General features: G+C 32.7%; 1 protein-coding gene across 1 annotated transcript in view; it reads left to right on the top strand.

Annotated features, from left to right (window-relative positions):
- The window catches only part of LOC114337317 (uncharacterized), a 444845-nt gene that overhangs the window by 372106 nt on the left and 47962 nt on the right, over positions 1-24777 (top strand). Inside the window, exon 6 of the mRNA XM_050645523.1 lies at positions 5188-5311. Coding sequence (XP_050501480.1) covers positions 5188-5311 — 124 coding nt within the window. The remainder of the gene's footprint in view (positions 1-5187; positions 5312-24777) is intronic.

The following is a 24777-nucleotide window of genomic DNA, read 5'->3' as shown; positions in this document are numbered from 1 at the left end:
AGAGAAGGAAGACTGGTAAAGATAGCACGACGCAGATGACCAAACGGCCGAAGAAGCATAGAAAGGCCAAGGTAGAGATAGAGTGACAACCTGGATATCTGACGAGGAGACATCCGAAGATGGAACAGGCGCGCGCCTAAGGAAACAGGAAGAAGAAAAATACTTGCTAAGAGCAAATTCAACCAAAATTTAGGTCAGCGCTTTCTACCTTTAGTCTCAACTGGCCAAAAGGAAACTCAACAACACCTGTAATAACACCTTGCTCTCGAGCACACTGAATATCCAATATACCTCGTAGTCACACTAGACCGCTCACTAGCATACAGGTTACGCTGTGAAAAACCCAAAAAACGGTGGATGGGCGCAACAACCGTTTAAGGAAACTTAGCAATAGTACCTAAATGGGGTGCCAAACCCACAGTACTAATATCAATAATAGGGAATAAAAAGAAGTGTGGAGGAATAATCTCCACACTCTTTTTGGTCACGAATCGTATTCTGGAAGACTAAAATCAAAAAAGCGTTTTCTTATAGCCCTGCTACACAAACCACCACCCTGGTATCTATTAACAGAAACTCCACAAAGTGGAATTTCAAGTGACTGGTCGACGAGGTGCATGGTGAACCGTTTAAGAACCGGCGCTGGCTTAGCACCGAGCAAGTGTAATTGTGAAGCTAATATAGAACATGAAACATCTACCAGCCCACCGAAACTGCCCGCCTAGAGGTACTCTCAATGCCTTATGGACAGGCAATCATCTAGCATTGGACACAGCTTAACACTGTGCTCAGAAACTATAATTTTCCGGACACAAAAACTACAAGTAAGTTTGATTGGTCGTTTATTTTTTGTCTTTGTTCTCCTTCTTCTTCTTCTTTCTTGTATGTAGGCATTAAAGCCTGTTTCTTCTTCAATATTAGCCTCCTAAATTATTTAAATTATCGCAACATATTTTTCTTGGTCTGACAATACTTGACTTATCTCGTGCTATTCGTACTATCCTATCCTCTGCCAATCTACTAATGTGTTCGTTTCACTCCTGTTTCCGTTTTGTTACCTATCCATTTATGTCTTCTACATTGCATGCTCTTCTTATGTTTTTGCTTCTCTCCATATCCAACAGACTTTACCCTGATTTTCGTCGAAGTGTTTTCAACTCTGTTGAATTGTTTCTTTATCGATTCTTGCTTTTGTGTCTTACCTTAGGTGTTTGTTCTTCCAGATTGTGTCATTAATAGATCCTGCCGCTTTGCTTGCTTTTAAGATTTGTTGTCGTACTTCTTCTTCCACATCTCCGTAACTAGTTATATCTATTCCCAGATATCTAAATCTCGCTTCCTTTTTTTGCTATTTTCCCAATATCATTTCCCTTGTCGATTTTACATCGTAGTGGGTATTTACATGTTGTCATACATTTGGTTTTTTCTGCTGATATTATCATATTGTATTTCTTGGCTGTTATATTGAAGATGTTCTTTGGAGATTGTCTTCTGTCTCGGCGATTAATGCTGCGTCGTCTGCATAACACAATATTTGGCTTTCTTTATTCCACATTCTGTAACCATTACCTTTACGTATTGTTTGTATTATTCGTCCTTTATTCTATTAAAGAGCAGTGCGTTTAACGAGTCACCTTGTCTGATTTAGTTTTACACTGGTATAAACTGTGTTAGCTTTCCATTTATCTTTGCCTGTATTCGATTATGGAAATAGATATTTTCGATGGTTTGTATAATATTGATTGGTATGTTACGTCTATACAGTAGGTGTAAGACGTCTTTGACTTTGTCAGGTCTTAAATATAGATATGCTGGTTTATTATAAGCGATGGACTTTTCTGTGATTTGTCTTAGTACAAATACAGCGTCTACACATGATCTTCCGGATCTGAATCCTTGTTGTTCATCTGGTAAAATTGTTGGTTTATTGATTTTGTTGGTTAGAACTTTTGTGGTAAGTTTAAGTGCGGTGTTCAGTAGATTTATACCTCTATAATTGTTGGGTCTTCTTTGTCTTCTTTCTTGAACATTGGTATCATTATGCTGTTTCTTCATACGTCTGGTATCTTGCAGTGCAATATTAGTTTTTGTATAAGTTTTGTCATCTATAGGGTTATTACTTTCTCCTCCGTGTTTTAGAAACTCGTTGGTTATTCCATCTGATCCTGGTGACTTTTTATTTTTGAGTGAATTTATGGCTATCTTTACTTCCTGAAAGCTGATTTCTATTTCGTGTCTTAATTCAGGTACGTTATTTTGTTGATTATTACTTTCCTTTACTATAAACAGTTCAGTCGTTTATATCTTCAATAATATATATGTCTATTTTTTTCAGCGGTATCGTCTGTGCTAGCCTCCTTTGGTACATTTCTCTTGTATATTCGTTCCACAGTGATTCTACGCGTTGAATTTATCCTCGGTGATTTCCTGTATAAAATGTTTTGGTGTTATTTTCATTCTTATTTTTGCTATTACTAGTTTGTATTCATTCCTGCTAAGTTTAAAGTTCGAATATCTATAATCTGCTTTGGGTAGATTTTTCTATTAGTGACTATAAAATCAATCATATATTTGTGCCCCCTGGAGTTTTCCAACGTATATTTATACTGGAGCTTATGGTCGAAAAATGTATCATTGATTCTTAGTTCGTTTAAAACACAGAGATTATCCATGAGTTCTCCATTGGCGTTAACATGGTTTTCACTAAATCCTTGGTTTAGTCGTGGAACTATTTCATTTCCGATTCGTCCATTAAAGTGAGCCATAATAATTAAGGGTTCTTCATGAGGTATTTCATCCAGGATGGTTTGCAATTGTTCGTAGAATGCCTCTCGTTCCTCCTTAGGTTTACAGTTCTCGGGGCTATAGATAGATATGACATTTAATTTTTGGTAGTCCATTGTGATGTTCATATGCATTATTCTTTCGGAGATATAACGGCAGTTATTTATGTTGTCTTTAATTTTTTTGTGTGCAAGTATAGCTACGCCAGCTCGTGCTCGTTCTTTTTTCTTCACATCACTATATGCTAAAATATATTGGTTAGTCTCTTGGGCCTTTACCGTTCTTCTTGGTTTCTTGGATGTGTTTTTGTTACTTGTAGATATTTTTTAAATAAATTCAGTTCAAAATTTGTAGGACAATATATAGACAAGGCGAAAACGGTGGGTTCGTTGGGAAAAATATTCGCATGAGATTTTTTTGCATAACTACATTCGTGAGACATCCCAGAATAAGGTTCAAGAAGTCGCCCACGTGAAAAGTGGGCCAAATTTTTTTTAACAATTTTTTTTTAATCAAATTGCAAGAATCAATGTATTTGGCCCAGACAATTTTTTTGTAGGTTTTTGGACCATTCTGGATAAAAAAAGGTCTCTTATAATTTTTCTCTCTAAAGTTGATCGTTTTCGAGTTATAAGCAATTTAAAATTGAAAAAGAAAACGAAAAATGGCGATTTTCAAGGCTTAATAACACGGTTAAAAGTTATTATTATGAAAGTCAGAAAGTGACTAAATCAAAGTTTAAGCCCCTTCCCCCTACAAGATCCTAAAGAAGTTTTTGTCATTATTTTATTACTAAGCTGTTATTTTTAAGTAATAATATTGAGCGTCATGCACGTAGTAGCCGGCCGTAAATGCTGAGTGCGAGAGAGATGCCACTCCGGCAGTCCAATTGTGCATCTTACTTGCACTCACATTTACGGCCGCCTACCTCGGGCATGGCGCTAATTATTATTACTTAAAAATAACAGCTTAGTAATAAAATAATGACAAACATTTCTTCAGGATCTTGTAGGGGGGGCATTAAACTTTGATTTAGTCACTTTCTGACTTTCATAATAATAACTTTTAACCTAGTTAGTAAGCCTTCAAAATCGCCATTTTTCGTTTTTATTTTAATTTTAAATTGCTTATAACTCCATGTTTTTTAATATACAATTGGTGGGCCAAAGAAAACAGTCCACCTTAATATTTGGCAGTAGTTATTAGATTTTAAGGAAATGCAGAAACATTTCGATTTTTATTTTTATATTGCAATTTTTTGGCATATACATACTTCATACTGGTGACGTAAACCATCTGAGCCTGATGACGTAATCGATCTTTTTTTTTTTGAAATGGGAATAGGGGTCGTGCGTAGCTCAGTTGAAAGAGTTTTCAATTCTATATTCAGTAATATAAACATTAATATCATTTTTATACAGGGTGGCCAAAAAAATTATTTTTGAATTAAATTAATTGACGCAAAAAGAAGAATATGTAATTTATTTAACTCAAAATTCATTGTACTTCTGTCAGAAAATAGAAAAAAATGTTTAATTCACAAATAAACATTTCTTCTCGCTTAATTGAAATCACAAACAGCTTCCCACCCACCTCTTGGCAGTTTGAACATTAATTTAAGCGAAAAGCAATGTTTATTTTGCCAAATAAACATGATTTTCTATTTTCTGACAGCAATAGAATGTATTTTAAGTTAAATAAATTACATAGATTCTTCTTTTTCTGCCAACTAATTTAATTCAAAAATTATTTTTTCGTCCAACCCTGTATAAATAAAGATATTAATGTTTATATTGCTGAATAGAGAATTGAACATCCTGTTAAATAAGCTACCACAAACGACCCCTATTCCCATTTAAAAAAAATCATCGATTACGTTATCACGCCCAGATGGATGACGTCACTAGTATGAAATGTATATCAAAAAATTGTAATTTAAAAATAAGAATTTACCTGTTTCGGCATTTCCTTAAAATCTAATAACTACTGCCAAATATCGAGACAGACTGTTTTCTTTGGCCCACCCTGTATAAATAAAGAAAGAAAACATACTTAGTTTTAATTTTAGCGTACCTATAACCTATACAACCTTCTGCCAAGAGGGGGCGCAAAGATGAGTCTTGCACCCCGGCGCCGTGTATGGTTAAGACGGCCCTGAGCTTACATGAAATATTTAAATGTCGATAGTGGAGTTGGTTAACGTATAAATAGTGATAAATTAATAACCTTTAACGGATACAATTAAAAACAGTTAAGCAAATGTTTTTGCTTCTTGTTTTGAAACAGATGTTTGAAAAGCATCATCATTAAAAACCGTTTCACTAGCTTCATATTTCATTCAGAGCACAACCGTTCCGTTTTTTCATTTGTAAAACAAACATAATTCCCTTTTCTCTTTTTCAGTATTCGGGACCAAAGCGTAGTGGAGGTTTACGTGGACTGCATTTGGTCGAAAACCGAAATTTTGCGATTTCATTCGCTTGATCTGCCAGACGACTCCGATCTCATAATAGGATACTTATTTACGGTAAGCTCCATTGGTCTTTAGACTTTTTAAATAGTCTTTTTATTTCAGAGACGTGGAATGTTTTTTAACAAGTCCGTTATTGTATGTTGAAGTCTATTACAAATTTGATTGAACACCATCAATTTTTTCAATATTTCATTACAGGCTGAGAGAAAATCGCCCGTAACGAGCTTTTAGATCCTATTACCTACATATTTTTACACAGTATTTTACATTAAATGTCACGAGTTTCACAGTCTGCTCGAGACTGTGAGAAATACAGGTGCCTAAAATTCTTTTTAGATATTATAAGCCTATTATATTTTAAGAAAACCCATACGTTTTCTGCCGAGATTTCGGCGTCTTTTTTTATTATTAACCATTTAGTGTAAAAAATGCCCTTTTTTTTTCGATTTATTCTTTATCAATCAAAAGCTTAATACTTTAATAATTAAACATCAAAAAGGCTTTAAAATCACAGCTACTAAAAGTTTTAGAATTACTTTGTTGTTTCGAAAACTGCATAATAAGGCAAAGTCGTTATTTTTTATAGCTACTCTTTTAAACATCAATCTATACTACAATAACAATAAAGATGCACTAGAAATAAACAAATCAAGACACGTTGAATGTTACGTGGAGAACCCCTAAATCATAACTTACAATGTATATTATACATTTTAAATCCCAAATCAGGATTTACAAAGTTTATACATTATAAATCATGATTCGGGAGTGCTTCTCGTAACATTCAGTGTCTCTTGGTTTGTTTATATCTTGTGCATCTTTACTGTGATTTTAGTATAGATATTTGTTATTAAGCTTAAAGTTGAGTATTGTAGTAAGTATTGAATGAAAACTCAAACTTTCAGATCGATATATCAATTAGTTATTATATTTGTTTATCTCAGAAACCTTTATTTTGCAATACCATTAGCAGAGGCGTAGCTACCGCCGTATCAGCCGTATCAATTATACGGGGCCCCCGACATTTAGGGGCCGCGACGCGGCATGTTGAAACAAAAGTTTCATTTAAAAAAATTGAACCAAATATTCTACAATTTCACTATTAGAACACTTTGAAACAGTGTATATTGTTTGGATATCGACATTTTCGTGCAATGGATTCTTTATCTATCTTAGTATAAATTGTATGTAGGTACCTATGCATAGATATCTATTTGCCGCCGCTCGCCGTTACTCCATAACAACAGAGTTTTTTTTTATTTTCAAGCTACTTTTCATTATCCATTGACCGTTGACTGTGTGTGAGACAATGCATAATGTATAATGCCAAATTGCAATTTTTGTAATCGCTATACCTTTGAATATTTGAAACTGTGTGTATTATTTGGGTATATATTCCTGTAATCTATTTTTTATCTATAAATTGTATTTATTAATATAAATTTCTACGGAATTCGAGGTATTTCTTCTTCGAAGAAACAACTGGTTAGAGCAAATGATACTGACTTTAGTCATACATACATTGTATGTGGGGTACCACAGGGTTCAGTTTTGGAACCTCTACTTTTTCTTATTTTTCTAAATGACATCATTAATTTAAAAATCGATGGAAACATTTTTCTTTTTGCTCATGATACGAGTATCACTTGGAGCAACTCAAATATTGCAACTCTTCATGCAACTATACACTGTAGTTTCTGATCTACTTACAATAACTGGTCCAACTCTAATTTACTCTCTTTTAAGGTAGATAACACAGTAGCATTATTTAACCCTTGATTCCTGATAACAGGCAGATTAGTACCGTTGATCTGTAAAATTTTTTGGTATTTTTTGGACAACACATTTAAATGGTCCTTCTTATCGGTCTGTTAAGTAAGAATTTAGCATCTTCCAAAATAATATATTTTTCTTTGCTCGAGTCTCATCTTCGATATTGTCGTCCTTTTTGGGGTTCTAGTACAGCTGCCTAGTCCAATATTATTTTTAAATTACAAAAAAGAGCAATAAGGTATCTGTTTTGGCTCAAAAGGACAACACATTGTAGAAGTTACTTCAAAGATTCCGAAATTTTAACACTTCCTTCTATATGGAAACAACTGTTTTGCTTAATTTGTAAACACCTACCTACAATACATGTCTTTCCAGCAAGGCCTAATCATGACTAATCCACCAAAAATTCAACGTTTGATCTCTAGTTACCGATCCGGTCCAATGAGTTAGTAAAGAAATCTATACTATATTCTGAAAAAAAAACCTGCAACCATCTTTCTTTACAACTTAAATCTGCAACTAGTCCAGGGCGCATCTGTTTTGAGATGGACGTTGGGAGGTGACTCAAATTTTTTTGCAGAAATTGCTTGAAAATTACTTAAATAATATTATTTGAGTTATCCTCCCACTCTAAATGGTCCGGAACTTTGTTTAAATAATCAAAATGTCAAAATATGAAGGAAAAATTCGATTCTTTTATTGGGTTTTTGATTATAACTTTAAAACTATTCAATTCTGAGAAAAGTTGTAATAATATAAAAGTTGCGTAATTAAATTTCCTACGATATAGAATTAGTTAAGAATTTTAAAGTTAGTCACTTTTGTTGCAAAATAACAATAATTGCGAAAAAAACCATACAAAAACAAGTATTCGCATTTTAGGATTTAAACCATTTATCTAAACATAGGACCTTCATATTTTACCCAGAAAAACTATATGATATAGTAAAATAACACTGTAAATTTCATAAAGATCGATTTAATAGATTTTGTAAAATAAATTTTGCAATCCGGCTTTCCCAAAAAAATTCAGTTTTTAAATGTTGCAGGACTGAAAATAAAGCAGATAACAAGTTTATTTTTTTTGCTTATAAAAGTATACTGTACATTTCATTTGCAATTTGCAAAATTAAAATCGATTAATTACCACGGCGTCAGGAAATTTTTTAAATAAACATTAATTTTTGGTGCTACGCCCAGGACAGCGGTGTTCGATTCACACAAGTTGATTTCCACCAAAATTTCTTCCAATCTTTATCTAATATATTATTTTCTTACTCTATATTTTGTTGTATATTAATATTTTAATTCCACAAAAGTCAAACTAATTTTATTATTGTTTGTGAAATATTGTTTAAACAATTGCATATGTTTAAAAATAATAAACTTTTATTCTCTAAGTTAAAATATATGAACCAAGAAAGTTTTTGCTAAAAAAAGTGTTATTTCAAAGGATAGAGTATGTGTTTTTATTTTGCAATAAACAAATTTATTTATTTATATCCAAATGTAATAAAAATTAAAATATATCAATCATTATCAAAGGTCATTGGAATGCCCAATCAGAGCAAACTATCCGATATCCTGCGCGTAGCACCATTGATTAATGTTTATTTAGTTATTTAATGTTATTTTTACAAAGTTAAAAAAAAGATAATATTTCTCGAAATGAAAGTCAAATCGAAAAACTAAAATATACGTCTTAAATATGTTTCCAAAATCTACCGAATGATACCAAACACGACCCCCACAGGGAGGGGTGGGGGTAAATTTAAAATTTTTAATACGAACCCCGCGATAATTCGCAAATGAACTTCAGATCAAAAAACTGCAAAATACACGTATTCAATATTTCTGAAAAATCTATCGAATGGCACCAAACACTACCCCCCGTGGAGGTGGGAAGGGGGTTACTTTAAAATGTTAAATAGCAGCCCCCAATTTTATTGCAGATTTGTATTCTCTACGTAAAAATAAGCATCTTTTTTTCGAGACATTTTCACCAATTATGGATATATGGCGCTATAATCGGAAAAAACGATTGTTGGAAATAGAAAATTAATTTAAAAAATGTGGGAAAAGTCCCCTACTTTATTTAAAACTTAAATAAACTTTTTTTTTGGTTTTAGGACCTACCTTCACAACCCAATAGGTCCCCATAGCGCTCGAGTTACTGCAAATTTAGCATACTTTCCTCCCCTACTATTAAGAGTCAAACTATCATCATGTATCAAAAAATAAAAAATAAACATTTTCATAACCAAAAATCGTGTTGCAATAGTTATTTTCCTAACAAATGCAGAAAGTCATACTTTTCCGTACGCGACTGCAGTTTGACGAACGACGCAAAGCGGGAGTTCGGCAAGCAGTCCAGTGCGGAAAAGAGACTTTCTGCAAGCGTTAGGAACAATATTTTTTCTACGAGCCTTTAAAAAATGATCAAATCTTAATCAATTAATTTAATTAATATGAAAATACATACAGTAGGAAACATGAAAGAATACCCATGAACGAACATATAAAACACGCTGTATACCCGAACATATCGGGGTGAAAAAATATACGTCCAAAATAAGTCCGGAAGTGGATAAACTGACTAATTCTAAGCAACTTTTATTCTGTAGAGTTTGTTTTATCACTAAGTCAATACTTTTCCAGTTATTTGCGAGTGAATATGTTCATTTTTCAACAAAAATACGTTTTTAGACGGTTTTTCGCAAATAACTCATAAAGTAAATAAAATGGTGTATGTATTAGGTCTCCAGACCTAGTAGAAGCACAGTTGCAGGCAATGAATAATAGGTTTATAATTTAACGTGAAATAACCAGAAAATGAAGCACTTTTTGTGGAAAACTCATTACAACTTTTTGAAAGTGGTTAAAAAAGTTTTATTTTTGTTTTGTAAAAATAATAAATAATCAAAAGTAATCAATAAAGCTCGGATTTATAGGCAACAAAAATTGAAGAAAAAGGCGCCTATGTAGGCAAAGATTTTTATTAAAAAAGGCAGGAATATTAACATTTAGGCAAAATATATGCAATAAAGGAATATAACTTATTATTTATTGTACAAAGTGAATTAACGTAATATTAACTTAAGGCAGGTATATTTACACATCATAATCATAACATTAGTATAAATAAACTAGTAACTAAATAACTGTTAATTAATAATTAAACATTGTAACCACTTAATATTTTATCATTAATAGAAACAACTAAATGTTTTTCAATATTTTCGGTCTTAAAACTATGTCTTCGATAACTTAAAATTAATTTGTACATTGAAAACGAACGTTCGACATCGACAGATGTAATTGGAGCATATTTTAGAGCGGATAATAAATCTGGCCTAATTTGTAATTCCTCGGAAAATGTCCCATTCAAAACTTTAGCAACATTGAATAAAAACGAAAAACCTTCATTCTTGTCGAAAACAATTTCATTTTTTTTAAAATTAATTGACCGTTACTTCCAGGTGCCGATTTAATTTTCGTCTTTAAATTATCTATTAATTTTACATAAATTTATCTCTTGTTTTTCTAATAAGGTAATTGTGGTAACTATTAATTTATAATTGTCATTGATATAAGCGAGTTCCTGTTTCAATTTGGGATTTTTTAATATTTTTTTTTGCTTCTCGAATGGCTTCGGAAATATCATCATCACATTCTGACATAACTAATTCTATTTCATTGCAGTGTTCAAAGTAAAAAAACTGCTTCGAGACAGGTTCCCCACCTTGTAATTACTGGTTTAGGTGGCAAAGGGACACCGGGAAGTCTTTCTTTATAGATTTGCACCCTCAACGGTAGAGATGCATCAAGTCAAACTAGTTTGATTTTATTCGACAAACTTGACTTGACTGTAAAAACTTTTGTAAAAAAGTTTGACTTGACTTAATTTCGATATCTTTAGGTTTGACTTGAAATCAAACTTCTTCAAACAGTTTGAAGTTTGAATATCATATTGGCAACGTGTTTATTTCCAATTTTAATTGAGAGCGTACGGATTTTGTTGTCACTTATTTGGATAGGTCTGAATCTGTACTCTGCTACTCCACAAATTAGTTTGTAGTTCATATTTAGACGTCGATGTTTGGCGTGTTTATTACGTTCATTTTGAAGTGTGTGGCTTTGGGAGATAATATCTGAATTTGGATATTTTTTGGTTCAGAATAAGTACCAGAACAAATTGAGTCTGATATTGAAGGTATTCCCAGTGCAAAAATTAAAAGAAACAATCTGTAGTCAAAGCAGTATTAATTAAGAAAAATATACTGATTTATTTGATGTTGCGGCAGGTGATTTCAAAAGAATGAAAATTGCAAAGTGCATATATACTTCCATTATGTAAAAATAAAGGACAGCGTTATAAAATCACAAACAAATGAACTAATTCTTTAAAAGGACGGCGTTATGCATAACTCGACCAAGCGTCATTTCTTTAAAATCGAGATAACAGCGGATTCTGGTGACACATAGGACTATAGAACTATCTTGGAAAAATCCATGTTATTGTCACGTTAACGGTTACTAAGAAAAACAAAAATAAACCAAGCGACATTCTGTCTATTAAGGGTTTTTAGTTTTGCATAACAAGACTATATTCATAACTGCCATTCTTAACTGCCATTCATAACGCAATTGTACCGCAATTGTAACGTTTCGCAATTGTAGACTATGCGCCGACTAACCGTCTTTGGTCTGTTTATGCTAAACTAAGCGTTTGGAAAAAATAACATTTTTGTCCCCATTAATGTACCTACACATTAATTTTGAAGTTTCGCTCAAAAAATGATGGATTTTTTTTAAAGTGAAAATGCTGTGTTTGTATATAATTAAATTGAAAAATACAAATAATCTATATAAAATCTCTATATTATATCTAACGTGCTATGTACTAAGAGTGTAGTATATTATAAGTCATAAAATGGACCTTTCGGAATTCTTCTATATTATTTTGAATTTTGAATGTTTATTAATCATTTCTGTACTAAGAGTATAAGTCAATAGGCTGTTTTTCATATACCAATTCCATGTATAAATAATAAAATAAAATTTCATATTCAATATTCCATGTATAAATATTCATTTTATTCCAACAGTACAACTTTTAATTTCAAAAGTCTGCTTTGTATTAAGAGTACAAGTCAACATACTGTTAAATAGTACATTCCGCTTTCACTTACGCATCTTGACTTATACTTTTAGTACAGACACCACATGTTAGAGATTCTGGGACATTTGTATAAATCCAAATTTGACCATAAAATTTCAAGGAATTAACATGCTTCTTAGAAAAGGGTTGGTACGAAAACAGATTTTTGAGGTTCTTTGTTTTCTTCCTTTTTAACTTTCCTAAACCTTTTTTTATGACTTTCGTTCTGTCGTGCCGGTGTTTATTGTTATCGGTTATAAAAGCAGAAAATTATAAAAATACATAGCTAGATCCCATTTTCCAAAAACTGTACATTTAGTATTTTTTTATTTAATTTTGTTGTGCATGCTTAAAATGTTTACTCTACTGTGAAAGTGTCAGTGTTCTATTGTACATGATTTTTAAAAATTAGTAGAGGGAAACAAATACTAAATTATTGGAACTAAAGGATGATTTATATGGCACTCAATGTATTATTAAATTTCTTATCTTAATTGGCAACTAACATGTCTACCTAAACAAAAAAGTATTTCTTCTTCTTTTTGTATAGGCATTACTCTGTCTGTTTTTTCAATGTGCCTCTGGTAAGTTGTCGTTCCATCGTTTCCGTGGTCTTCGCACTGATCGTCTTCCTATTGGGGAACCGCCTCTCGCTGTCCTGACTATCCTATTTGTTGTCATTCCGCTTATGTGGTCATTCCATTCTATTTTTCTGTTTCTTACCCAGTTATTATTGTTATACACCTTGCATCTACGTCGTATATCTGTAGGGGAGACCGGGGCTAGTTGTCACAGTTTTTGGTTCAGGCTCTGTAACTCGGACACTTTTTATGTTTTTTAACCAAAATTTCTCCACATAATTAGTTGAAATGTGGCTATCCATTCATATTTTTCTAAAATTGTAGATACGAGTGGTTAAAATGATGGGGCATGTTGTCACAGTACATGGGGCAAATTGTCACAGTATTACAAAAATATAGTAAATGTGAAATAAAACGTTGTTATTCAAAGAAGAACTTGTAAACTTAGAAATAACTACATAGCGTCCGCTGAGTCACAATTGTGTCACAGATAAAATTTATTTCCATTGGTGCGCAGCCTGTATGTGTGCATTTTTTGCATGCTGTACGTTGCTCCAACTTTCTATAGAAGCACAATAAAGTTCTCCGCAAACAAGCCATATACAGTCTTATTTTTTTTTGGTAGACGGCAGATTCATTTTAACGCTTTTCTGTTTTCGTATATTTTTTTTTGTTCTGTCTAGACTTTTCGTCCTGCACAATTTCATCCTTGACTGCAGTATCCGACACTCCGACGCCCCTGAGGGGCATAAGGAGTTTCGAGAAAGAAGAAGAAGAAGACTCCAGTATCTGTTAGTATTGATGATTTGCGTTTTTTTACGTTGAACGCGGTTGGTCCTCTTCGCAGCCTTTGGGAAAGGACGAACCGTTTCTACAGACAGCCCTGCTTTAAATCCTCCGGGTGGTGTCATTTCCGACTCTCATTTTTTTACCTATAGTAAATCCGAGGGACCTAAAAATTGAAACGTGTAAAATTCTTCAATTGTTGATTTGTTCAAGTTCAAAACAGGGAGGATATCCCTGCCTGTTTTAGGAAAAGGAAATTATTAGTTTGAAAGGCTCTTAAAGGATTCTTACCTGCAAGGTTTTCATTCGAATCTTAATTTTCTTGGATGTTGACAAATTGATTATTTGGTGTCTTTTGAATGTTCTCACCGCTTGTCTGTAGGTTTACTAAATTATCTAACCTACGATCTTCGTGTCCTGTACATATTAGTTCATTTTTCCCTCCTAGGGTGTCAGGTGTGCCCACCTCCGTTTCATTTGGGTTCTTTCGATCGGTAACGTAATTAGGGAGGAAGTCTTGTTCTGAGAATATATCCCTGTTAAAGGGATAAATACCAGTGATCCTAAATCCCGACATTATATTATTTGGAGTTAAGTATCATAGGCCGAGATGTTGCCATAATACCAGGTATATCATAAGGTAGTAATAGTTTTTCCAGGGGTTTGACTTCATCCATACTATGCAAGCAGAATAACAGCATTTATGTTAGAAATTAAATTTTAATCCTGTAGATATTAAATCACTTTTTCACAAAAAGTTTACCTTTGACAAATTCATAAATGATTTATCCTGTATTCTTTAGCAATTTGGTCTAAAATCATTTCAACAGATTTAAATGCTGCGGGGCAAGTGGTCACAGTGACATCTTGCCCCTTGCCCCGTGTAATTTGTGATAACTGGTAGCGCCACATAATCTTCCGTAACTGAATGTCAAATCAAAAATATTCCAATAAATAAATATATCAAAATATGCCTACGTATGTAATCTATAAGATTGACAGTACCCTTTAAAATATATTTTTATTATCTTGGTTTCACAAATTCAGTCACAGTACGAGATCTTTGAAGATTAAAAATTTTACATGAGAAGCCTCAAAACACATTTACACAAATAAAAGAAATAATTACTGGTCGATATCTGTAATATTTTGTGTGGAATAGGTGATGAATAATACCTTTCGCATGTAGATGTTACAGCGTGTTAACTTCACAAATAAGGTAGAAATCGGCATTGTGACAACTTACCCCTCTGACAACTAGCCCCGGTCTCCCCTACTTCTAGCTTTGTCGAAGGGCTTTCATCTCCGCTTTTTCGAGCAATCTTTTTGCGGACTGGGACGTTTCGCCGTCGCCGTTTCGCCGTCGCCATTTCGCCGTCGCCGTTTCGCCGTCGAGCCACTTCGCCGTCGACCGCTTCGCCGTCGAGCCAGTTCGCCGTCGGCCGTTTCGCCGTCGCCATACCGGCATTGGTTAAGTTTACAAGAACGTGATAACATACTAACTTTTTTTATACTAAATATCAGTGTAAATAAAATGCTGATATTGGTAGTTAAACCAAGTTATATTTTCGTATTCAACTATACATTGTTTTCGTCTGAAAAATACAATATTTACAAAATTGGAAAGAAATCCTTTGTAAAAGGTATAAAAATTTTTTTATTAAAAATCCCTTAAAAGGGCTACATCACAACAAAACGTTTTCGATTTTTATAAAAAATCATCATCAGTGTTCGATAAACTGGTTGCTAGCTGAGCCACAAAAGAAAAATATTTGGGTAAAAACCCTTTACATAAAATACAGATGCCTTAAAAGTGCATACTTCAGTAAAAAGGCCTGTGATGGTCACATGGCAAACAGGATAATGCCCTAAGGTAAGGTATACAGGTTTCCCAACACGTGGGATCCAAATTGAGTGGATCACATTTCAATGACTTAATGGCAACAATATTTACAGTATTAAAAATATGACTATTATCAGATTCCCGGAAATAAACAATATTGAGAAAAGGGATTTCAATTTCAATTGTTTCTACTGTATCAAAAATAAAAAACTTCATTATGCAAAAGTGTTCGAAATATAATCGTTCGAAAACCATTCAAAACTTATACACAAGTAATGGCGACGGCGAAATGGCTCGACGGCGAAACGGCGACGGAGAAATGGCTCGACGGCGAAACGGCCACGGCGAAATGGCGACGGCGAAATGGCGACGGCGAAATGTCCTAGACCCATCTTTTTTCCTCTCTGTGTCGGGTCGTGTTTCTGCCGCGTATATCATTATTGGTCTGATGACTGTTTTCTAAATTATGCCTTTCATTTCATTTCCGATATTTTTATCTTTCCATATTGTGTCATTCAGGCAACCTGCGGCTTTGTTTGCTCTATTCACTTGATCTTCCAATTCTGTTTCGAGCCTTCCGTAGCTAGATAGTGTGATGAATAGGTATCTAAACTCCATCACTTGTTCTATTATCTGACCTTCCAGCTCCAATTTACATCTTATTGGATCTGCTGTTATAACCATGCATTTTGTCTTTTGTGAGGAAATTAACATTTTAAATTTTCTGGCGATTATGTTGAATTGGTGCAGCATACGTTGTAAATCATCTTCACTTTGAGAGATTAGTATTGCATCTTTCGCATAGCAGACTATTTTAAGTTGTTTTTCTCCCATTTGGTATCCTTTTTTAGTTCTTACTTTTTTTATTATTTCGTCCATGATCAGGTTGAACAATAAAGGACTCAAGGAATCCCCCTGTCCTATCCCATTGCCGGCTTCAATTGGGTCAGTTAATTCATCGTCCACTTTTACTTTTATTGTGTTGTTCTGGTAGATGTTTTCGATCGTTTTAATTATTCCGAGAGAAACCAAAAAGTATATCTAAAAAATAAATTATTTTTCAAACCCTTTCAAACTAGTTTGACAAACAGTTTGAATTTTCAAACCTGTACGATTGACCAGTTTGAATTGTCTTGAATTATTTGTTAGAGGGATTGACTTGAGTTTGACTTGAAATTAAGTCAAACTCAAGTCAAGTTCAAACATTCAAGTCAAACTTGTGCAACTCTACTCAACGGAGCCTCTACAAAAACTTTTTTCATAAAATTTATAAAATTATTTACCAACGGAAACAGATTTCTTCTTTCGTCAGCAATTCTATTTACCCCGTGGGCTACACAAGTGCAATGAATTAAATTAGAATAAAAAATCTTTAAATTAACAGCAGCTTTTAACATATATGCCGCAGCATCTGAAAGCATTAAAACTATTTTATTAACTGGTATAGGGTTGGGTAAAAAGAGGTTTGTTAAACTATCTTGTATAAATCGACTTATTGTTAAATTGTTTGTTTTTTTCCAATTCTTTAACGGCAACTAAATCAGGTTTTCTCGCAAAGTTTTCGTTCAAAATTCCAATCATTAAATTAGCTATATACCTGCCGCATACATCTGTCGTTTCTTCCACGATAATATACAAAAAATTGCCCTTTAACTCCCGCTTAATTTTTGAAATACATTCCACATAACATTTTTCCACAGTATGTTTTCTCAATGTACTCTCGTCCGGTAAGGATTTATTAAGATATTTTTCGAAAAAGCATTTAAAACTAGGGTTATTAACTTTATATAGAGGAATGTTGGATGCAATCATCATCTGGCATAAATCAAATTTAAATGCGTCTTCCTCCTTTTTTTTTGAACTGCTTAACTATCCCGCAGAGATATTTGGGCTAACTTAGAGGAATTTAATTTTTCCAAATTACGTTTATGAAGTGGGGTTCCATAATGCTGGTCAATAAAGTACTTTTTTCTACTTGAAATCTGAGAATTAAAAAAATAATAATTAGAATTCTAAAACCGCTTTAGAATTTAGTTAGGTTGTGGGACGAGAAAAAAAGAGAAAAAATAAAACTTACCGATTTGCCGCATGGTTTACAAAATCCTCCATCTCCTTCTAGAGAAAGTTCCGAATAAGGTGCGATCCATAGCCTTAATTTAGATGTCATCTTTTCACACAAATGTCTAAAACGTTTTAAAACGTGTTCTTTGCTTTTCGGTATACGCAACAAAACTAAACTAGGATATAGCAACTTGTGACTAAACTCTGATACAGTAACCGACTGTACAACTGATAATAAACTAATAAACTAATAAAAGATTTCCAAATAGTTAACCCTCAAGTCTCGATCAGGTACATTTTCCTAGAATTCTGTTATATAAACAAACCGTTGATATTTTATTATTGACCCAAATTTTTATTATAGAATGGATTAGTAATAGAATAATATCATGGCTAGTACCATGAAATTTTAACCTTTAACTACACGCGCTGGCGTACTTTGTACGCCAGATATAAGAATTCTACTGGAAATATATTTAAAAATTTAATTTTTGACCTTGCTTATTTTTCTAACCTATCACTGGAATGTGCTTTACAATTTGGTTTTAGTTTCGTTATAATCGGCTTTCTGGAAAGATCGTAATTTACATTTGATTATTTGTTGTTTCCGGTGGTGGACAATATATCCCAGGATTATATTACTATAAGTCGTAATATAAGTACATATTTTAATTGTTTTTTAGTCATTATGGCAAAAAATATATTTTTCTTTGTAAACAATACATTTTCTCCTGTAAAAAATCACATTTAAAAAAATTTTTTATTAGTAATTTTATTTATCAGGGAATCCAGTTATTCCATGATTCCAGTTATAAATCCCAATTGGCTTACTGAAAAGGAACTCCAAGTATTCACTGATTCCGAATAAGGTTTATAATAAACAACTAAGTGTATTGAAGCTATTTTCTTGTGGCATTTTTACAATTTTAACTATTTAGAATGGGAAATAAGCCACAATATTATTAAAAAATGATTTTTATTAACGTTTCGACGCCCAAATCGGGTGCCGTTGTCAAAATACAAAATACTATTAATATAAACAAAAATGTTGTTGCTTAGTAAAAAAATTCTTCTAATAATTTATTTAATTTGACTCATTTATATCGGCAATTCAGATACATATGATACATTTTAAAGTAGAAGACTTTAAAATGATATTGCCAATATTTATGAGTTGCGTTCCTGGGACGACTTTACTGAAAGATAGTTCATTCGATTACATGAAATTTAAAAACTTTAAAAAATGATGACTCCATAACGATCCTACCAGCGGATAAAGGAAATGCAACTGTAATAATGGATAAAATACAATACGAGGACAAAATTACAGATCTAATTACAAATGGACCTTATACCAAATTAACGAAGGATCCAACGAAAACACTGGAAAACAAAATCTATAGAACTGTATTCAAATTTAAAAATGATCTAACATACTATCAAAGAAAATTAATTACACCTCATTACAGTAAGTCACCACATTTTTATGGAGTACCGAAAATTCATAAAGCGAACATACCACTTAGACCCATTTGTAGTACCATCAGTTCTCCTTGTAGTGAACTATCAAAATTTTTATTAAACATTATAAAACCATTTGCTAATAATGATGATACATTTATAAAAAATACAAAACATTTTGTAAACAAATTATCAACTATTGAGTTTAATCCAAATAATATTTTAGTAAGTTTTGACATAAACAGTTTATTTACAAATGTGCCATTAGATAAAACTTTAAACATAATCAAAACGAAATTAGAGAATGATGATACATTGACAACTAGGACAAAACTAAATGTATCAGCTATAATGGAGTTATTGACATTATGTACTAATAATACCTATTTTCAACTAAATAATGAATTTTATAAACAAAATTTTGGTCTAGCAATGGGCTCCTCTTTATGTCCATTATTGGCTAATATATTTATGGAGGATTTCGAAACTAATATCATTTCTAAACAAAATTTAAAACCCACTGTATGGTGGAGATATGTAGATGATGTGTTTTCAATATGGCCTCATAGATCAGAATTGTTGGATACATTCCTGAATATTATAAACGATCAAGAAGAGACAATAAAATTTACAATGGAAAAGGAATATAATAACACCCTGCCTTTCCTCGATGTTTTAGTCTTAAAGAAGGATACTGGATATGAGACTCAAGTGTATAGAAAACCAACACATACCAACAGATATCTCAATTACAAATCAAATCACAACATCAACGTTAAAAAGGGAATCATAAAATCCTTATATGATAGAGCCAAAATTACTTGTTCTAACGAAAATTCCTTTTTAGAAGAAAAACAATTCTTAACATCTGTTTTATTAAAAAATGATTATCCTTTATCGTTTATAAATAAGGAATTGTCAAGACTGGATCGAATGGAACAGAACAACATAGAACGGGATCCTACAACATTCACAAGAAATAATACGAGGAAAATATCAATACCATACATAAAAGGACTATCCGAGAAACTTAAAACAATAGGAAATAAATTTAACATTACAACAACATTCAAAACAACCAACACATTGAGATCTATTCTATCTAAAACTAAACCTAACAATGAACAAGAAAGGACAAAGAATTGTATTTATAAAATACCTTGTGAATGCGAACAGTTTTATATAGGTGAAACATCAAGACCATTAAACGTTAGAATAAGTGAACATCAATCTTATATTAAAAATAGAGAATTTGATAGATCTCAAATATGTCAACACGCATGGGATAATGAACATAGAGTTCAGTGGAGAGATTCAAGTATAGTCCTGAAAGAAACAGATAGTAAAAAGAGAAAAATCAAAGAAGCGGCTCTAATTATGCTAAACGAAACCAATTGTGTCGCAAATTCCTCGGTGGAATGCAGTAGGATGTGGATACCCATACTGAAAGAGGAAGTCAATAGAAAGAAAATACCACAATTAGTAAGTCAATAGTCGAGTTAGTACATATTTTATATTTTAGTATTACTTATATACCCATGTATTATTGATATTATTTATAATTTAAACAAAATTATAGTAAAGTCAGAATTTGGTATTAATTTTGAGAGTAAATTAAATGTAAGACCAAATACTTACGATGTCGGGATAGTATCACGAGGTTTTTCCTGGTTTTCCCTCGTGATTTACTATGAGATCTCTAACGCGAGAATTTTAATGTCACCGTTGCATGTGGTTGTCTTTTTAAAGACAGATCACATGCTATGATTTTTTTTGTGACGGATATTCTTGAGTTGGGGTTGATTTCATGTAATCGAATGAACTATCTTTCAGTAAAGTCGTCCCAGGAACGCAACTCATAAATATTGGCAATATCATTTTAAAGTCTTCTACTTAAAATGTATCATATGTATCTGAATTGCCGATATAAATGAGTCAAATTAAATAAATTATTAGAAGAATTTTTTTACTAAGCAACAACATTTTTGTTTATATTAATAGTATTTTGTATTTTGACAACGGCACCCGATTTGGGCGTCGAAACGTTAATAAAAATCATTTTTTAATAATATTGTGGCTTATTTCCCATTCTAAATAGTTAAAACTAAGTGTATTTTTTCAAAAAAAAATTAAACAAATCCGCTGTTTTTAAGTGTATTTTCTTGTGGCGTACAAAGTACGCCAGGCGTGTAGTTATGTTATAACTTGATGCGCGGGTAGTTAAAGTTAAAAAAGGCACAAATAGGCGGAATTTACGAAAAAAGGCAAAAAGTGCAAAAAACAATTATAATGGGCAAAATAGGCAAAAAAGGCATTTTGCCTATAATCCGAGCTTTAGTAATCAAGTTACGCTCAAAATAAAGTTGGTCCATTTTTTGGGTAAAAAAGTCGGAAAAATCACCCTCTAATTAGCATCTCAAATGAACTTAATCGTTACCACTTCACAAGTTGCTTTACTCGTGTATGTATTGTTAATATGATCTGTATGTAAGTTTCATCGGTTCAAAGTCCTTATTTTTGAAAGGGGTGTAGTTGAAAGGGCTTGAACGAGTCATTAATCACGAGTGCATGCAAATTTAGAAACAATAAATCTTAATAGTCCAGAGAGCCACTGCGCATCCGCTAGGAAAAATATTCTGATTCGGATTTTTTGCACAATCTTACTCAAAAGGGACTCCTTTTAACAAATTTTCATGTTGCCAGGACCAAAAGGTGGTCAAAAATTTTTTAAACGTTTTTTTTTTGTTCTTTTCCTAGAATTATTTTTTTTGCATGGAAAAAAGTTTTGTTTTTAGGTTTTTTGGATCGTTCCAAACAGAAAAGGTCTTTAGTGACTTTTCTCTAAAAATGATAGTTTTCGACATATAAGCGATTAAAAATTGAAAAATTGCGAAATCGGCAATTTTTAACATTGAAAAACTATGTGAAAAACTGAAAATTTGAATGTTGCCAAGGTAGTTAGATATTCTTTAAACATAGATTGATGAAATCCCGAAGAGTTTTTTGCAATACAATATTCAAAACTCCTTTGTTTTTTAATTGATAATAATCAAGCGTGCGCGACACTATTTTCCACCGACAGTATGGTGCAAATGAAAGGAATAAATTCGTTATTTCGTAAACCGGCGACTTGAAGGAGAAATCCCGAAACAGGTTGATTTTTATTTTTAAGTTATGATATTGTGGCATATATGGTATACTTACGGTGACCATATCTTTTTAAAGAAAAATAAGTACAAAAAACAAAAATGTATTAAAAACGCAAAATGTATCTTGTTATTGGACAAATATAACTTTTTGCATTAAAAATGAATAAACTATGTAGCTAGACATAAAAAAATATATCAATTAAACTAAACATAACACATTACATTAACTTTGAAAAAGTTACAAGCCTGTAATTACGAGTTTTTAGATGGGGGACCTGGAATAACCTCATCTTCCGGTTTTTTGCATCATTCATATTTTTCTGAACTTAAAATTAATTTAAGAAGGTCCGGCTTCGACTGAAGTAAATGAAACATTTCATACCAGTCTCATCAAAATTTGCGTACACCATCATCGCTACCTTGAGAGTGGATATGGACATTTGTGACTTTTCCGACGTCCAATAATAATTATTTATTACAGAAAATAAATGCTCAATAGCCGCACTAGTACCGGGAATACAAAAAATAAATTCGCATAATATTTGTAAGTTTTTCAGTTTGAATTGATCTACACACTTAAAAACTTTAAGCCATCGATCCTGACTATTTTTTTCTTCTCTGTTCCACTCAGAAATTTTTTCACTTGTAGCCATGTCTTTCAAAATTCCCAGTTCGTCAAAGAGTTGATCTTCGTTTCACATGGTTGCCTTGATATACAATTTAAAAGCTTCGAGAGAATAACAAACATCGTTTCATGTTATTTCACTTCTTATGCGAGCTCCACACTCTCGCCGAAGTCGATCGAGGTTTAACAAGTACGAGAGTGTAGACGGCCACCTTGTGTAACTTTGCCTCACTTCGTTCTACTTCCATTCTCTGTTGGTCTGGTCAAAGGGATCTTTGTCGGTATCGCACCGCTCTTTGTCGGTATCGCACTTCCTCGCGAAGTAGAACGAGTGTATAGAGAGGGTACTTCGAACTTCGGTCAACTTTGGCGAAGTAACTTCGCCGAGAATGTGGAGCCCACTTTAGATCTATGCTTTTGAGTAGTTTAAATTCATGAAAATTTGTACTCCAGTTTTCTAGGTAGGTTACACATTTTGTGTAAAAATGTTTCACTTGCGCAGTGAAGTTTTGTGTGCGACCACCGCACTACCGCACCATAACCCTAATGTTTCACATACTTAAAATGTTTTTAAAGATCATTCATAAATGCATTTACCAAACACTTGATATGGATATTGAAGAAACCCACTTTAAATTTACACTACTAATCCAGAGATGCTTGGATGTGAACCAGGATATGTACGTCCGTTTCATAGATTACAACAAGGCTTTCGATAAAGTCCGCCACAAAGAGCTAATGGACGTCCTCAAAACAAAACAATTACAATACAATGACCTTTGAATTATAACAAATCTATATTATAAAGGCACACATACGCATTAACGAACACACATCAGAAGAGTTCGAAATTAAAAGAGGAGTGCGACAGGGGTGTGTATTGTCACTACTACTATTAAATGCATACTCTGAAGAAATTATGAAAAAAGTTCTTGAGGGAGAAACAGCAGGAATAAAGGTACCTAAATGAAACGAAAATTAACAACATTAGATATGCGGACGACACTATCATAATAGCGGACAACCTCCACGACCTCCAAAAGCTAATGAACAAGATAGTTGAGTATGGAGAACAATATGGATTATCAGTAAATATCAAGAAAACTAAATTTATAAGGCTATCAAAAACCCAAAATAATGATAAAAGCCTGACAATTAAAGGTAAAACTTTAGAACAAGTTGAAAACTACAACTATCTTGGCACAATAATTAATCACACAAAACATTACTCCAAAGAAATCAAACTTCGAATAGAGAAGGCAAGAACCAACTTCAATAAAATGAGAAAGGTAGTTTGTGCAAGAGAACTGAAATAATTAAGACTTGAGAGTTAGGCTGGCAAGGTGTTATATTTTCTCGACTCGACTTTACGGGATAGAAGCATGGTCAATTAACGCGTCGACTACTAAAAAGTTGGAAGCATCTGAACTGTGGGTGAAGGTACCTGAAGATAGCATGGACCGAGCCTGTAACAAACAACGTCAGGAGAAGAGTCAACAAAAGAATGGAAATATTGGAAACCATCAAGACCCAAAAGCTGCAATACCTGGAACAGTACACAAAGAAATTTGTTTAAAAGTAGTAAAAGATAAAAATATTCATTTTTTAGAAAAAATAAGTACATTCGCGTGTCCTTAGAAAGGTTTTAAAGTACATTAGGACAATATTTAAAAATAAGTACTGTCCTACTTAAATAAGTACATATGGTCACCGTAGGTATACTAGTGACGTCATCCGTCTGGGCGTGATGACGTAATCGATGATTTTTTTAAATGAGAATAGGGGTCGTGTGGTAGCTCATTTGAAAGGTTCTTCAATTCTCTATTCAGTACTGTAAACATTTACATAATTATTTATACAGGGTGTCCTGCTACTTCTTTTTTTGTCAAATAATTTAATTTAATAAAAATTTTTTGGACACCCTGTATAAATAATTATGTAAATGTTTATATTACTGAATAGAGAATTGAAGAACCTTTCAAATGAGCTAGCGCACGACCCTTATTCTCATTTAAAAAAATCATCGATTACGTCATCACCTCCAGAAGGATGACGTCACTAGTATAGCATATATGCCACA

This window comes from Diabrotica virgifera, chromosome 3 (genome assembly GCF_917563875.1).
Source record: "Diabrotica virgifera virgifera chromosome 3, PGI_DIABVI_V3a".
NCBI lineage: Eukaryota > Metazoa > Arthropoda > Insecta > Coleoptera > Chrysomelidae > Diabrotica > Diabrotica virgifera.
The sequence above is the reverse complement of the archived record's forward strand: the minus strand, read 5'-3'. Positions and strand labels throughout refer to the sequence as shown.